At 45.6% G+C, this 17,474-nt stretch overlaps 2 protein-coding genes across 11 annotated transcripts; both read left to right on the top strand.

The window, feature by feature from the left end:
* Positions 1 to 2,125: 2,125 nt before the first annotated feature.
* On the top strand, positions 2,126 to 8,181 carry LOC109756127 (uncharacterized). 10 transcript variants are annotated; one of them, XM_073510760.1, is made up of 8 exons: positions 2,316 to 2,703; positions 3,203 to 3,565; positions 3,959 to 4,084; positions 4,172 to 5,448; positions 5,539 to 6,230; positions 7,004 to 7,119; positions 7,303 to 7,394; positions 7,710 to 8,181. In XM_073510760.1, exons 2-8 carry the CDS (start codon positions 3,235 to 3,237, stop codon positions 7,845 to 7,847), a joined length of 2,772 nt encoding a protein of 923 aa, XP_073366861.1. In that variant the 5' UTR covers positions 2,316 to 2,703; positions 3,203 to 3,234; the 3' UTR covers positions 7,848 to 8,181. The 10 variants fall into 10 exon arrangements, with proteins under 10 accessions (XP_020170582.1, XP_020170579.1, XP_020170578.1 ...); XM_073510759.1 differs by having other exon boundaries at positions 2,326 to 2,726; XM_040404277.3 differs by having other exon boundaries at positions 2,484 to 2,703; positions 3,184 to 3,565.
* A 5,063-nt stretch (positions 8,182 to 13,244) lies between these two features.
* LOC109756128 (calmodulin calcium-dependent NAD kinase-like) lies at positions 13,245 to 16,960 on the top strand. The gene is made up of 8 exons (XM_020314996.2): positions 13,245 to 13,266; positions 13,814 to 14,037; positions 14,147 to 14,205; positions 14,350 to 14,580; positions 14,677 to 14,806; positions 14,880 to 15,199; positions 16,494 to 16,635; positions 16,715 to 16,960. The coding sequence occupies exons 1-8, from the start codon at positions 13,248 to 13,250 to the stop codon at positions 16,958 to 16,960; spliced, it is 1,371 nt and encodes a 456-aa protein (XP_020170585.2). The 5' UTR covers positions 13,245 to 13,247.
* The last annotated feature ends 514 nt before the right edge of the window (positions 16,961 to 17,474 follow it).

The following is a 17,474-nucleotide window of genomic DNA, read 5'->3' as shown; positions in this document are numbered from 1 at the left end:
TGATTTTTTTTAATAATTCATAATTTTTTGTGGATTCATAAATTTTTCGCTATTTTTTAAAAAATGTTTGCATATTCAAAAACTATTCGCAATTTTGAGAAAAAATGTTCGAGAAATAAAAAAGTTCATCATTTTTTTTAAAGTTTGTGTATTAAAAATGTTAATGAAATTGAACATAATTTTAATATCCTAAACTTTTAAAAACAGTTCTTGACTTACAAAATATTTTATTGATTCAAAAAATGTTTGCAGATTCAAAAAATGATCATGCTTCAAAGAATATTCGTGAATTTCAAAATTTGTTCCATCAGTTTCCAAAAAATGTTTGCCTATTCGAGAAAATGTTTAGAAAAATGTTCATAATTCTAAAAAAATGTTTGCAAATAGTATAAATGTTCATGAATTCCAATTTTTTCATGATTTAAAAAAATGTTCACAAATTTGAAAAATGCTCACGAGTTTAAGAAAATGTTCATGATTTTCAAACATTGTTCATGATTTCACAAAAATGAGAGTGACAGCGTATCTCGGTGATGCAACAGAATGTGGTCATGGCTATTGAAGATTATGATTTATTTATTTTCTCCCATTGTAACGCACAGGCCGTTTTGCTAGTATTTCAAAAGGGCATCATGGAATATTTAGGATTTTCTATGCAATCAAATAAACCAAAGTACTACATAGCGAAATCACTAGTTGAGGAGTACTAGTTACAAAGATCACTCCCACCTCCCCAAGTTGCGACAAGTGGCGCGCTGCATGTGCGCCACTTGTCGCAATCTGAGACTTTTCCCTTTTTTCGCAGATCTGTTTATTCAAAACGTTTTATCTCTTAAACCGTGTGTCCAAATCTTGAACCGTTTTCACCGTTGGGATTCTTCGCGTCGAGATCTTCAAAGCTAGATCCCATGTTGATAAGTTTTAATGAACTTTTTTTTTACGAAAAAACCGGACGAAAATACCGACCCGGGAGCACGGATTTTTTCCTTTTCCGAAAGAGGCGCGCCCGGGCCTCTCGCAAAAGCACAACCGTGCCTCTCATGGAAGGAAAAATAAACAGAAAACGTGTTTTTTTCGTTTCGGAGTGGCACGGCCGTGACTCTCGTGAAAGCACAACCGTGCCTCTCGCGGAAGCAAAAAATATAGAAAACGCGTTTATTTTTCGTTTCCGAGAGGCACGGCCGTGACTCTCATGAAAGCACAACCGTGCCTCTCGCGGAAACAAAACCGTGCCTCTCGCGGAAGAAAAAAAAACAGAAAACGCGTTTTTTTTTCCTTTTCTGAAAGGCACGGCCGTGACTCTCGCGAAAGCACAACCGTGCCTCTCGCGGAAGCAAAGCCGTGCCTCTCGCAGAAGGAAAAAAACAGAGAACACATTTTTTTTGTTTCCGAAAGGCACGGCCGTGACTCGTGAAAGCACAACCGTGCCTTTCGCGGAAGCAAAACCGTGACTCTCGTGAAAGAAAAAAAACGCGTTTTTTTACGCAAATTTTTTTTTTGAATTTTTTTGACCCAAAAGATAAGGAAGACCGGTAGAAAACCGAAATGTCGAAAAAACCCGTTTAAAAAGCCGAAAACGCGTGTGGAAAAAAAAATCCGGAGGGAGCGCCCAGAGCTCGACACGTGCCGAATGGCTGAGAGCGCGTCAAGTGGCGCTGATCGTTGCGAGGCTTCCGAAGAAGTGCTCGTTAATTAGTTGCTCTCACTAGTCCTTGTGGACATGACGTTGCAGTTTTCTACTACTCCGTTTTAAAATAAGTGTCGTGCACACGACATTTATTTTGGAAGAGTATTTTTTTTCCTACTTTACATTCTTATAAGGCTTTATTTATAAATTTTCCAATAAAAAGGACACGCACAAACATACTAGTAGCTTCACCTAAAAAAAACATACTAGTAGCTTTTTCGTTCCAACGAATCATCATCATAGCAAAGCAGCTCTGGACACACGGACCGAAAATTCTGGGTGGGGAAGATTCTGAGATCCCACTCTCTTTCCACGCGCACGGCGATTCCCGATCCCACCCTCTTTTTACACTCACTGAGATTCCCCTTATCCTATCCTCGCGAGTCCATAACTACTCCGTAGTTCACTCAACAACCCGTGTTAATCTCCCGCTTATCTCCATCCCCGTCACCTACAGCTACAGGCGATGCTGCCCTACCACGACACGGGCAGCCCCGATCACGAATCCCGCCCCGGCACACGCCACATCCGCCGGCTCGACGACGCGCAGCCGTCGGATCGCCACCATCGTCTTCGTCCCCGCGATTTCTTTCCCGTAATAATAAACCCGCAGCCGTAACGCGGGTGGGGGGACCGATGGACGAAGCCCAGGCAGTCGTGTGTCGCAGGCGCCCTCTACGTGGCGCGGCCTCCGCCTCGCGTTCCGGCGCTCCACCGCCGCATGCGGCGCGCACAGCACAAACAAAGCATCTCCACCCCCACTCCCCACCGCGGCGATGGCGATGCTGCCCTCCTAGACCGCTCCCAAATTCTCCAACCAGAGCCAGGCTAGCTAGGACGCCATAGCCGCCGGCGCCGCTGACCGGATAGATAGGTGCCCTGGCCTCCATTCGCCGCCGCCGACCGCCGATAAATCCCTCCTCCTCTTCCACTCCCACCTACCTCTGCGTGGTGGTGGCGTGCTCTTTTCCGAGGACCGACCGTGGCCGTGGGGAGCAATGCTGTGACACGAGATGGTACTGCCTCGCCGCTCCCAGAGGTCGGCTGTTGCATCAGCGATCACTCTCCTGTACTTACTTGTTTTGTTTATTTATGCTCGCTTTTCTCTTGTTTATATTATTATTCCGCTTCCGGCGTTAAGCCTTTTGATTTTCTATAAGAACGACATTAGTAGCATCACACAAGTCGGTGTTGGGCTGTACTTTTTCATGTATTGTGTTGCCTTGCGTCATGATCCATTCATTTGGCTTTCTAGCCAATACCCAAGGCGAACAGGCAAATAAGGGAGGGAGTATTTGCAAAAAAAACTATTTTTTTAAAATTATTTGGGACGAAATCTATTTATTATTTTGGAAAAAAAGAGAAAGACAGGAAGATAGTTTTTTTTTACAGCTGTAAGTTTGTTTCTAGTTCATGAGCTATAGCATAGTTTGTTTCTGCATCTAGAGTTGTTCTACTTCTTTCAAACATCCTCTTACCTTATAGTCTGCTGAAAGGCATCTGGTGGACATTCAGGTGCAGGTGTAAATGCAATCGAAATATCCGGCATGAGCCCTCTCTCTGAGCTGGTGTGGTCTCCGGATGATGGTCTCAGCATTAAAATCGCAGCGTCCAGCCTAAGCACAAGAAAAGCCTCTCTTCGCTGGAATGCGGATACTTTGAACATAGTGATATCTTCGCCTCAGCAGAGCGGCGGCGGCGGCGGCGGCAAGAGTGGTGATAACGTAGATGCCACCCTAAGGGATGCAGGAGAAATGCCGTCGCAACCTCGAACTCCAAGTGACAGTTCAGTGAGAGTATCCGCGGCTAGTCCAAATAGAACACGAAACCTTGATGCGCAACAATCTACTTCTATAAGATCACAGGAACAAGATTCAAGTAAGTTTAAAATACACCAATCTAATTTGGTGAGTTCGAGTGGTTTAGACACGTTGACGCTTGGCTTTGGCTTAGAGATCTGCATTTAGCAACAACTGCTTAGCTTGCCAGAAGAGTCCAAACTGTACAAACATAACCGGCAGAATTTATTTATTTATTCAAATCTCTCAAACATGATTATTCCCTAATTTGTTAGCGAGATTTGTTAGTAATCATATGTTCTTAGCTTTTCGCACTTTATTTCGTCTACCATGTCTCTAATAGCCGGGTAGTCGGCACTTATGAATTGTCATAATCCAAATGAAAAACAAACCCAAAGAATTTTCCATATTTATCATCCTGTTCTTGGGACGGGTGATTATCTTACCTTATTTAATGATTAAATTCTTGTAGAATGCTCTGGAGGGATCAGTGAGATGAGTGAGGGGGAAGAATTGTCTGACAGCTGCTGTGCAGATAAGTTGAATAAAGAGGAAGCGGATATTTGCCCCACAAGATGCTCCAACGATGCTTCACACAGTAATATATCATTTTTAGTACAGTTAATTAAAAACACACTTATATCTTTTGTTCTTAAAGTTAAAATTTTAGCACGACATTTTACAGGTCCGGCTTCAAAAAAAGGCAGCCTGCAAAGTATTTCGGAAAAACAGGTCTACTGTGCAACCGCTGTCCATAATGAGAGATCTTGGGCAGATAATACCTGGCGAGCTCGATTAGTAAAAGCAATTAGTCAGAGGGACTATGTTTTGCCAAACAATGCAGTGAATGCACAGCCACCTTCATCCTTTGGGAGTTTCAGTAATACAAAAAAGGTCCCAGGCAAGTTGGCAGGTTTTCTAGATAACCAAAGTGATAAGCACCAAGATCTGGTTATGCAGGACAACTGTAATGGTAATCAGGAAGATCAGGTTATGCAGGAAAACTGTAATGGTGATCACCAAGACCAGGTTATGCAGGAGCACCATAAGGATGGGCCTATTCTTGCCAAATTGCAGTCAGCCTCCGGTGTTAACCCTGTTTCAAAATGTGATTCGGCATCCGGTGTTAATTCTGTTGCAAGATATGAGTCAACACCAGATGTTAATCCTGCAAAGCTTGAGAAGGGCAAAGAAAAGGCAATGCACGACCAGAGCAATTATGTTAGCAACACAAAAGAGGGTGATGATAGCAATGAGAGTATGGAGAGTTGTCCTAGGATGAAAGCTCCAAAGCGAGAGTATGCTCAATACTCAACAGCGGAGATGTCTTCTCGGAATAAAAGATATAGAAGGGAATACAATGAAAGTTATTGCTCAGGATTGTTGAACAGAAATGGCAGCTCTTTCTTTAACTGGATGTCTTCTCTGACTAATGGATCAACCGTGTTTGATAAAACTACCAATCAGAAGTTGTCAGAGACTACTGGACATGAACTTGCAGGACATTCTCTGCCACTAGAAAATAACAGTAGCAATCGTCTGCAGTCTGTTGGCTTCAATTCTCTTTTTCAATCTCTTTATAGTCATAACGTTATGATAACTTCAAGAGATACCCCTCATCAATCAGAAATCAATCCCACCGAGCGTGAAGCCGACAGGCTATCACTGGATTTGAATGGTAGCAATTCTATGCTTGACAAGGAAATTAGCACAGGCAGAGAAACTCTTGATGTGGCTGTTGGGACTTTAGCTGCTGACAGCCTTCAAATGGAGTCACCTGGTGGTAAATGGAATTTTAGAGATCAAAGTGGAGTTTTCCCTTTGAGAGCCGGAAGAAACTTGAAGATGCCTAACTCCAGTAAGTCATGTTCTAAAACTCTTGAAGAAAAACAAAATGAGTGCCATGCGAGCCCTTTGAATGCTGCAATGGGAAATAAAGGTGGAATCACAGAAAGCTTGTGGGTAAGTCGGCTTTTACCAAAAAAATCAATGAAATTGATGGATGCAACTCCGTGCAATGTAAATAGTGATTTTTGTGCTGTCAATCCAAAGGGTGCAGGTGATAAGCTGTATCCTTCATCTCAACAGAATGTTAATGTGGAGAAGGAATTCAACAGTTCACAATACTTCACTAGCACAGGAAGTGACAATGAGACAACAAGTAGCAAATGCCCGGTGATTCCTCCAGAGGAACATAAGCAGTCTGAAACAATGGCTTCCATTCTTGCAAAGAGATTGGATGCGCTTAGACATGCGAAGACCTCTGCAATTAGGTTGGCTATCTCCAGTGGAATATCTAAAGACCATAATCACAGAAAGAGTCCCTTTTTTATTAATTACAGCAGCCATGATGGACTAGAGACAGGACAAGGAACTCAAAAATCTTCGAGTGGTGGTGGAAGGCTAGTTTTGTGGTCTGGTGACAAAGGAAAGGAACAATTATATCCTCTCAGTGATGAGGAATTAAGAGGAAACATGTTGGCAAGAGGTGAACATCAGCAATGTGGAGGGAGCATGACTGGAAAGGCTGTAGCTCCTCATGATAATTTAGAAGCAAACACATCTGCTGAATATGTTGATAGAAGAGGAGTACAAATAAAGGAAGTGGGTTCAAATTCCATGGAGAGTCTGCCACATAACAAGCAAATTGTACCCTATAATATTATTACAAGTGACATTGATCAATCAAGTGTTGTTTTTGGAGCCTTGCAGAGGCTTCGTTTGTCTCGATCAGACATCATAAGGTACCCTACTGGATTTTTGCGATCACCTTTGAATTCCTTTCAACATTTTCTCTTTCTGCCTTCTATCTATGGTGCATGATTGCATTCAGGGATGCCATAGTGTTTTCTCTACATAAGAAAAGGGCACATGTTTTTTTTTGCGGGTATGAAAAAAAAGGGCACATGTTAATGGAGATTCCATTGGACAATTATATAGCTTATAGCTTTCTGTGGGTTTGGTGCTCGTTTTTATTTCTGGAACATGGAAGTTCATAGATTTGACTTTACCATAGAGATTACTGGGAGAACTCATTTTAGGTAAGGAGCACATATTAAATGGTTCCTTGTACAAACATCCTATACTATATATGTCCTGTACGACAAACTGTGCCTACTTTGTACTCCCTCCGTCCCAAAATTCTTGTCTTAGATTTGTCTAGATACATGTCTAGATACGGATGTATCTAATACTAAAACGTGACTTGATACATCCGTATTTAGACAAATGTAAGACAAGAATTTTGGGACGGAGGGAGTATATGCTAAAGTACTATTACCATACATCTCTTAATATTATTCATATATTTTCTGCTTAAAGTTTACTATGTTGACTCTAATTTGATACTAGTTCGTATACTCTATCAGTGGGTTCTAGAGTGCCCGTTCATCATATTGATGTACAGAAGGATATCTCTCAGTATTGTTGATTGTGAAGTTGTGCTTAAATTGAGGAAGATACTGGGAACTGAAGAGTTGATGTTTGTTTCTTTATTTACATTGGTGATCCTTGACAGATGGTTGGCGTCACCAATAATGCACACTACCTTGGATGGCTTTTTCTTGCGTCTACGTTTCGGTAAATGGGAGGAAGCATTGGGTGGCACAGGATACCATGTCGCTCGGATAAATGGTAAATGACTACATAATTATGTCTACTTTGTTTCTCCTCCCTGATATTCGAAAAATAATGTCTAACTTGGTGATTGGTTACATAAAATGCTCAGGTTGTAGATTGATTCTTTTTTTCTTCAATTGCTTTAATGAACCTAAAAAAGGGCGTGAAGTAACAATGTAATATGAACTTCTCTTACAGGAGCACTGGATAGAAATCGCCTCTCTGTAACGATCAGGAATTCAACTTGCCAAGTAGATTCTCGCTTTGTATCCAACCATGGGTTCCATGAGGTAATGTATAAAAGGCAGTAATCTTATCAATGTTGTGAAGTAGAACAATGTCATGTTTTGATTTCTCTTGCTGACCGAAGTTTAAGTTGTATGGCCGTCACTGCACAGCATAATAACCTCATTAAAAATATCAAGTCAAGCTTTATAAAATCAGTTTGTAGTTGGTTCACGGCAGTGAACAGATTAATAGAAATGCTTGGTTGTCTTGTCCATGTGATTGCAAAGGGAGATATGTAATCTCGTTTCAATGGTTTTGGTCCTGTCAGTCAGCACGAGCAATCTATGTAGATGACAGAATTTTGTTGTATTTTCTAGGATGAGCTCAAGGCGTGGTGGTCTGCTGCCATGAAGGGTGGCTGGAAACTACCGTCGAAAGAAGAACTTAGCAAGAAGCTAAGAGAAAGAGAGCTACTTCATTTCGGAAATGGAACAGGTCAGCCCGACAACACCTGATGGCAGTACCCAAAACATGAAAGATTTCGGTCTTTACCGCCTTTCATCCGGAAACGCCGGCGATGCAAGCATGACTGTTGGTGTTGGCTTGTCTGGTTAAGTTTTGTGCTGACACTGCTATTCTCACGAGGCTTGGTGTAGTGATGATAGATCCACCATCCTTGGTATATTGAGAGATTGAGGTTGTACTAATACACGATTCTATTTTACGATGGGATTGGCTATTGTGTGAGAATCCTATCTGTAAATAGGAGGCTGCTGCCAGAATAGTACACAATGTACAACTGTTGACTATACTTAGAATAAGATGGATGTTCGTTGCTTGCGGGATTCATTTCGTGAGGCATATTAATTGTATGTACTAAACACTCGGTTCGGATCCTGTGAGTGGTGAGTTGATCACCCAGCATATTTTTAGGGAAAGATTGCAATTATATTAAGGGTTTTTATCATTTATGCCACTGGTTGTATCTCACTACTCAGTTTTGCCACTAGGAATTTCAACTGCTCAAAAATGTCATTGCTATGTTAGGCGCATGCTTAAAGATAACAATATTCTCCCTAATCACCATGTAATGCTCTATGCTGCTAAAGGATCACAGGAGCCATAATGTTTGACATAACAGCAGCACGATCAGATTCAGCTATGATCTTTTCATTACCCATATCAAGAGCAGTCCTCAGCCCAATGGCCATGCACAAGCTTCAGCCTCCTCAACACTAGCACAGGCAGGGAGCTCTGACAAATCTTCCCATGTTATCTCCTATAATGTATCCAACACTAGCTTCACCTGTTTTTTTTTTTTTTTTTTTTAGGAATCACTGGGGAGAGGATCCCCACAGCTTCACCTGTATTGGCCACAAACGCGGCATCTGTGTTAACTTTCAACCATCCATCAGTTGGTTTAGTCCATCTAGACTTTTCAACTTGACCTGGTCCGGATTTGTTCAACACTGACATTTCGCACTTCAGGGGAGCAATAGCATCAACCGGCTTCTTTCCCTTCTCATCAAGAGTGAGACACTCACCTGCAAAAGCCATAATGTAGTTTTACAGGAATCTAACAGAATCCATAATGTAGTGTTTTCCTTGGTCGTGGACCACATCATTTCGTAGGAACCAAGCGCGTCGGAAGACAAGAGGACCAAGCCACGCAACTTCAGTTTGATTCTGGCGAGGAGGATCAGGAGACAGTCAGTCCCTGTGTATTTGAAAACCCTTTCCTCCAGCTTGTACGCACTTCGGACAGAGAAGTACCGGGACGATTCATAGTTCCAAGCCGGCACATCCTCCATCTTCACCAAGCATATTAATGATCCCTTTTTTTCAAGTGGTCTCGTGTGTTGGATCGGGTGGTTGTTCTACTGTGCGTGCCTTTCGAGTGGCAGTGACTGGATTTATTCAGAATCGAAGACCTAGGATAAAGAAAGGGCAGCTCAGTGCATGTAGCTTCTGATTGCGCAGGTTCTGAGGAAATATCCGATCACTTTGGTTCTTTTGTATAGTCTTTTCCTGCATTTCTGTAAGAGGTTGTTTTCAGGACATGAACTTATGACCTCATGCTCAACAAGCCCTTGTGGCTGTTTTCAGGACATGAACTTATGACCTCATGGTCAACAAGCCCTTGTGGCTGTGGTGGTTTGCTTTATTTATAAAGCGGGGCGAAAGCCTTTTTCGGTATGACCTCATGGTCACAAGGCAACAACTTATCGCTGCGCCAAGGACCGAAGACCCAAAATAGAAAAAAAAATCCTTATACCACACTAAGCTCAGTTAAAGGTGTGCTAAATTTTCACACATTTACATATGTGTTTATTGCATTTGTGTCAATTTTTATTTTTTTTCATGAATTCACAAATCTTACGTATTTTTCATTGATAGAAGAGTAGAACAAGGTACGAGGCCTCCGTCACTAGACCAAATCGAAGTGCCGCGAGAGAGGAAGGAGAGAGAGGGGGTGTGGATTACAAAGTACCACATCCGAAGGGAAGACCTGAGCCCACCGCGCGCGGTGTGCAGGGCGTCCGACCTCCTTGTCTTGTTTTGTCGTTAAAATGGTCAGTTTTCGAGGGATCGAGCCCAGTGGCTTCTGTGACGCGTCGCGGTTACTTTGTCTTCTGTAGACACTGGGGCACGACAGTGCACCCGGTGGGCCTTCGATCGACTCGTTGAGTCAGGTGGAGGGTCTAGTGATGGTTGTAGCTGCTTGAATGTAGTCGCGATGAGGCAGAGCCTTCTATCTGCCAAGCAGCAAAGTGATGCCCCCGAGGCTGGATGCGGCGTGGAGCCCGTTTGGGCGAAGGGAAGCCCCCGAGCCCGGAAGCAGCGAGGTTGGAGCCCTCGCGCTCGGATACAACGAGGCTGAAGTACCTGTAAGGTCGAGAAAACAAGGCAAATTTGCGATTGCATTTTGTTAAACACTCGAACACCAAGTGGGCTTTCACATGCATAGTTAATGCAAAAACTTTTATAAGTAGTACAACTTATGAAGTTACTTCACTCCGGTGCGAATAATAAACAATAGAGGGCAACCGGGGATGCCGGCTAAATCTGTGATGCAACCCCCGCGCGGTGCCTTTGAGAGATCGATTTTGATTTAGCCTCAAAGTTAATCATGAGATATTTAACATTGATACTACCCCGGGCTTTGATAGCAAAAGGCTAGTTTTAGATATGTTTCCCAGTATGTTTCTGGTTTATTACGTTGATGCTGCTCCAGGTAGTTTACTCAGGGGAGGTAGGTAAATGACGATACAGTCCCTGGGTCCAGACATTATGGGGGAAACCTCAATGCATCCTCTTAGCTGACTACGGGGAGGTCCACTTTGCGTGATGCAGCCCCCGAGTGTGGCGAAAGAGAGTTCGGTTAACTACTTCCACTAAGTCTCCTAAGTCTACCCCAAGAGGTTCGTTCTATTTTATGCAACCCATGGGTCCGACCTCAGAAAGATCTCCTTTATGGACCATACTAACATTGTGCTTAGGCGCCGGTATTAGACACACACTAGTGAGGAATCCTGACTCCTTGGGAACGCCTTAGTCCTATCGATTTCAACAACTTTAATTCACGTCTCTTGCTACTTTATTTTATTTCAGTAATTTACTTCACCGCTCGCTACACCACTTTCACCCATATTACTATTGCTTTGGATTTCCTTTAACTTGCAGGCACTACTATTTGAACCCTACAAGAGACAAAAGGCTGATTCATGTGCTCCTTGTGCAATCGATACTCTTACTTCAAAAAAAGCTACAACAAAATCATGTGCACTTGCAGACCATCAGTCGCCCTGACATGTGGGCCATGTCTGTCATAAACATGTTTAAAATCATAAAAATGGTCATCACTTTCACTTGATAGTTTTTTGCCTCAAAACTAGAAAAAAAGTTTTTGGTTTTCCCACTCCCAACAAAGTGGTAGTTCTATGGGACGTAAGCCCCAATTGTGGTTGTTTTTTTTGTTAAATATTGATTCCTTCATGATGGACTAGTTGAGACAGGGGCTCCAAAGTGCATGGTGAGCGAGTGTTGTGTCAGCGACCAACCAAATCATGAGAGGGAAGAAAATGACATTTCAAACAGGCGGCCCATTTGAAAGCCTCGACTCCAGCTCGGCTTGCAGGTCCGGAATTAGCCTTGGGCCCGGTGCGTGTATAAAGCTCCTCCTACCACCTTCGGTGCGAGGCGGACGACTGACAACGGCTAGGAAATACTTGGACAGAAAGTAGCTCACCTCTCTCCCCCTCGATCCTCTCCCCGAGTTGTGATTTGTGTTAAGTTTCATGCACTAGCCAACGCAACCAAAAGTCCGGATGGAAAGGGCTAGGGCAATCCACATATACTGTAACACCCTCTCTCACGTGTGACGGAGAAGACAAGTCAACACGTGCAACCGGAAGAGAGCGACAACGCGTGAAACTCAGGTATGACTCAAGAGACCAATACGTGGACACAAAGGGGGGCAACATCAATTTTTAGATAAATTGCGTAAACCAGGTCTTGAACTCAAAACCTTAGCTCTGATACTATGTTAAGTTTCATGCACTAGCCAACACAATCAAAAGTCCGAATGATGGAAAGGGCTAGTGCAATCCACATATACTGTAACAATTTAAATTCCATTTCATGGCGGTTTAGATAGAGAGCTAACAATCTGGTATCGGAGCCAACATTGCCATGTCTTCCTGAGAGGCTTCCTAGGGGGATGAGATGTTAGGGCTGCTGTAGGCCGGTGAGGCTGACTCGAGTTTAGTCCCACCTTGCTTACGGGAGAAGCCACAACCATCTTATAAGGGAGAGATTTCTTCCTCCTTTCAATTCGGGCTTTTGGGATGAGCGGGCTCTTTGCTGAATGGTGCCCCGTATGCGCATAAATGTCCACAACGTGGGGCAGAGTGTGAGCTAAGCCGAGTTGGACGCTAATATCTGGTATCAGAGCTTGCTTGATGATTCCGATGATCTTACCACTTGGGAGGATATGGAAGCCATCCAGCAAAAATTTCTGAGGGCCCCGGCTTGGGGACATGTCGTTTCTAAAGAAGGGGATTGTCGTTGACCAGTCAGATCATGAACGGGAATAAAATGGCATTTCAAACAGGAAACCCATTCGCAAGCCCCGACTCTCGGCTCGGCTTGCAGGCCCGGTGCGTGTATAAAGCTCCTCCTATCCCCTCCCGCGTGAGGCGGACGGCAGGCAACGACTAGGAAATACTTGGACAAAAAGTAGCTCACCTCTCTCCCCCTCGACCCCCTCCTCGGGTTGTAATTTGAACTCCATTTCATGGCGATTTAGACCAAGAGCTAACATGCTGCTATTTTGTCGGTATGTGTTACAAACTGCCGAGCAAACCCATAGGGCGACCGCACATGGGCCGGCCCGCGAAGCCGATTTCGTTTACCGACCTCTCCCCTCTGGTTTTCCAACGATTTGTTTTTCTTTTGGTTTTCTCTATTTGCTCCAGGTATTTAGTCAGGTTTTTTTTTCATAGAAACATGAACATTTTTTCTAAAGTTAAACAATTTGCAAAAAAATAGGCCTATAAGTTTTGTAGTCTATAAATCCTAGAATTAAATAGCATGGTGTGGCATGTAGAGACTTTTGATGGTACGACGTTGAACAGGGACCACCCTTCGCTCTTATTACATCCACGCCGTGCCCGGCGCATGCATGCGTTGGTCTCCACCTCCGCACACCTTGGATCTCATCGCATCTCCCCCAGCTCCCTTCATCGAGTTCGACGCGGTGCAGTTCTTGGCGATAGGCATGGGCAGGTGCTCTGCATTGTTATTGTCCTCTTCGATCGCCGCGGCCGCCTGAGGAGCCGGCGCGGACGGGGTAGAAGATGAAGAATAACGTCGCGGCGGCGGTGCCTCGGCTGGTGGCTCACCGCGAGGTCGAGATGTTCTCGCACTACGTCGGTACGATTCGCGGCCATAGGTTTTACCTTTTTTCTCCCCCCAGGTCAATGTAGCTTGCGTTCTCGAAGCCGAGCCCATTCGTCGCCCATTTCCTTCGGGCTAGGAGTAATTCAGGCCTTCAATGAATGGGCAACTCTGCAGAATGAATCGAATTACATGTGTGTTCTGATTTCATGGCGGATCAGGCCAGTTCTGCATTTGTTCGACCAGGAGACAAACACAGTTTATTCGATCACGAGGAATTGATGATGCCTCGGATTTCATTTGATACACGAATGACGAATCTTGCATTTCAGCATGTTCTCCGTGGGTTACACTGAATTTTTCTGCTAATCGACCTGTTTTCCTCGTAACTTTTCGTACATGTATTTCAATGTTACTGTTTTCGCTGAACATGTTTCCCCTGCATCATTGTTTTATGCTGACCGTTGCTGCATGTACTGTTCATTTATTCCGAGTAGCACAAGCAATTATCGCTGAACATGTTTCCCCTGCATCATTTCGCTGAACATTCATTCATCAGCATTTATCTGAATTTGTTCTTCAGCTAATCAAATCGGGATCGAGGATCCGAACCAGTGCCCCCACCTTTGTACAATGGCCTACGAGTACCTGAAGAAGAGCGAGGGCTACGAGCAGAATCTGCTCGCCTTCTTCCACAACAACATGGACCCGGACGCCCTGCTCGTGAAGCTGATCGAGGAGCTGGACAGATGCATACTCGGCTACTTCTCCTTCCACTGGAAGTGTGCAACCCACGTGATCACGCAGGTACTATACGGCAAAGGGGGCGGATTAAACGAGAGGAGAATTTTTGCACACTGACCTACTGACCTTTTGTTCGTAAAAATATGTTTATCTGCATCACTTGCTTAATTAGGTTCTGACAGCAGAGCAACCTAAACGCAAGCTCAGGAGCTTGGTGTTTGAGGCCACTAGGTAATTAATCAACTGTCTACTTTTCATATATGAAATGATTGACTGATCCGGCCGGCACAAAATGCGCAAGAGAACAAGCTAGCCGTATGGATTCTCGATGGAATCTGGTTTTTGGTTCTTGATGATTGGGCAACGTTCGTCCAGGAAGATGAGGTTCGAGAGGGTGACGAGAGAGCTCAAGGTGACGAGGCTCTTCTCGACTCTGATGGAGGAGCTCAAGGTGATCGGGATAAGCTACCACGACAACCGGCCGCGCTACCCCCCCGCGGAGGTGATGGTCCCGGCGGCGCAAGGCGACCGCAGCCCGGTGCTGCTCCTGATGGGCGGCGGCATGGGCGCCGGCAAGAGCACCGTGATCAAAGAAATCATGAAGGAGTGAGTCTCGTCGATCGATCGAGTCGCCGGCAAGAGCATGCAGTGAGCACCGTCTGTGCTGTGCTCGAATCAATGAGAGTTAATGCGTGCTTGCAGGATGTTCTGGTCTGGCGCGGCGGCGAACGCGGTGGTGGTGGAGGCCGACGCGTTCAAGGAGGCGGACGTCATCTACCAGGCCATCAACTCCCGCGGCCACCACAACGACATGCTGCAGACCGCCGAGCTGGTAATCAATCAATGGAGCACTAGTAGTTTTCTTGCGCGTTGCAGCGGTACATATGCGTGCGTGCATGGTGCAGGTGCACCAGTCGTCGACGGACGCGGCGGCGTCGGTGCTGGTGACGGCGCTGAACGAGGGGCGGGACGTGATCATGGACGGCACGCTGTCGTGGGAGCCGTTCGTGCTGCAGACCGTGGCCATGGCGCGGGAGGTGCACCAGCAGCGGTACCGCATGGGAGCCGGGTACAAGGTGGCCGCCGACGGGACCACCACCGAGCAGTACTGGGAGGCCGTGGAGGAGGAGGAGGGCGTCGGGCCCAACTGCAGAATGAAGCCCTACCGCATCGAGCTCGTCGGCGTCATCTGCGACGCCTACCTCGCCGTCATCAGAGGGATCAGGTAACCAACTAAGAGCAACTCTAGCCGATCCTTTTTTTAATACTCCGCAATTAAAACTTTTTACTCCACACTACTTTTTGCCGGATCTAGCTGACCTTCTAAATTTAGTGAGTAAAAAAATGATCAAATGCATTTTATGTTCGGTCACCCAAACAAATTTTGATGTTTCTTTATTTCATTAAATGATATTTTAATATACCGGAGTACATAATACACCGATTTTTTGCTAAGAGAGTTGAACTAAAAAAACGAGAACCACAATTAGACACTTTAATAGAAATCCAACTTACATAACCGCTCTCACTAGTTGAATTAGTAATACTTTCTCCATGTCTTCATTTTGAACATTGTTGATTCTCTCAATTGGTTTCTCGAGTTTGCACACTTCTTTCTTCTTCGGTTCCGACGAATTCGACATTGTGTCGCCTCTAGTCTCTACTCTAGTAAGGATGCACGGACATCTATCAAATTTCTCGCTATCAATAGACGATGTAATCTTGTCTCCGATACCAAAACTTGCATCCATCCTACCCACAATTTTAGGCAAACAATGAGGTAATAATTGCAAGTAATCCGATGAACAACCGGATAAACAAGCACTCACCCCATCTCTTTTACACTTGAAGAACACCCATCCAGAATGTTCCAGCATGGTCGAAACTCGGCGCACCACCTGCCACGGATAGTCGTCGCACTTGATGACCGGCAATGGGGAGCCGACGAGTTGTTGGGACAGTGCTGAGCCCGGCCAACGGCTGGGGGTGTCTTTGCTGGCGGTTCGCCGATGAGTGAGATTCGAGCGGCTAGAGGAGGAGACCATACTTACATGCGGCGTCGAGTCTTTGTCGGGACTGTGCGGTTTGGTAACCAGCCAATCTATGACAAAGGCGTCGTCGCCAGCGGCCGAATGCATCAAATCCAGCAGCGCGGGCGGCATCAGCCGATTTCTATGCCGCCGACGGCAAGGGAGGCTCAAATCCGGGTGGCGGAGGACCGCGGCGGGCCTACGGAGCGTCGACAGTGACTGGTGGTGGCCGGCGGAGGAGGGAAGGCTGACGTCGACATAGATGTGGCGAGGGAGTGGGATGGGCGAGGCTACGGTGGAGAGCAGATTTTTGCTGGAGTTGTGAGCGGCCGACTAAATACAAGAGTCCACTAGAAGGCCGAGTATGAATTTTACTTCATTATTCGGTTTAGGAGATCGGCTAAGTGCGGTTGGCTAGAGTTTCTAAGTACCCATGCACAATGACACGATTCGTTTGTACGGCGGTGCCGGTGATGTACATGCACGCAGGCGAGCCATCATATGCGGGAGGGCGGTGCGGGTGACCTCGCAGCTCAGGTCCCACAAGCGGTTCGCCTCCGCCTTCCGGAGGTACTGCGACCTCGTCGACAACGCCAGGCTCTACAGCACCAACGCCGTCGGCGGCCCAAAGGTATCTTTCTCCTTCTGCGCCGATCGACGGACGTCTTCTCTGTGTTGTGTTGTGATGCGTTGATCCATGGATGTGACAGCTGATAGCGTGGAAGGACGGGGGCAGCAGGCTGCTGGTGGACGTGGAGGACATCCAGCTGCTGGACCGGGTGAGCGGCATCAACGAGGAGGCCAACTGCGTCCACGAGCTGTACCAGAACGGCCACCCCACGGGCGGCGCCGGGTCGGTGTGGGAGGACCTGGTGACGTCGCCGGAGAGGGCGTCCATACAGCGGGAGCTCAAGGCGGCGATCCTCAAGAGCGAGGCCTGCTTCCCGTCCCCGTAGCCACGCGCGCTGCTGGCCGCATTTTTCCTGTCTGTCCAGAGTGTTTCGTCAGTTTTCGAATAGGAGGATAGATTTCTGGGTTCTGGTCTCTGCATCCAATCGATGCAGTGCACGCAGCCATTCCGTACGTACTGTTTGGTCATCATATATATTTTTTCCAAGAGTTTTGTTTTGGTAAACTTTATGAACTGCTGTAGTTGTAAACTTGTAATTAGGTTGGTTAATACAGGCCCTTGTGAGGCAAATTATTATGGAATAAGAGATGGATCAAATGCGCAACATGCATGTTGGTTTTACTTTCAGCCGGGTTGATTCATTTTCGAGGAAATCGTTTTCTGTAGATTTTGGTGCGTTGAGAGACACCTAAATTTTGTAAAATGCCACGCCAAATTTGAGGTGAAGCGGCGCTCGGTGAATTTTGTAAAAGAGTCAACGTTGTGTTCCGTGCATTTTGTGACCAACATCTAAAGTGGTGGTTTTTGCTAATGACAACATAATTGTGATGGTTTTATGG

Source organism: Aegilops tauschii, chromosome 3 (assembly GCF_002575655.3).
Source record: "Aegilops tauschii subsp. strangulata cultivar AL8/78 chromosome 3, Aet v6.0, whole genome shotgun sequence".
Taxonomy (NCBI): Eukaryota; Viridiplantae; Streptophyta; class Magnoliopsida; order Poales; family Poaceae; genus Aegilops; species Aegilops tauschii.
Note: the sequence above shows the minus strand (reverse complement) of the source record. Positions and strands in the feature narration are given on the sequence as shown.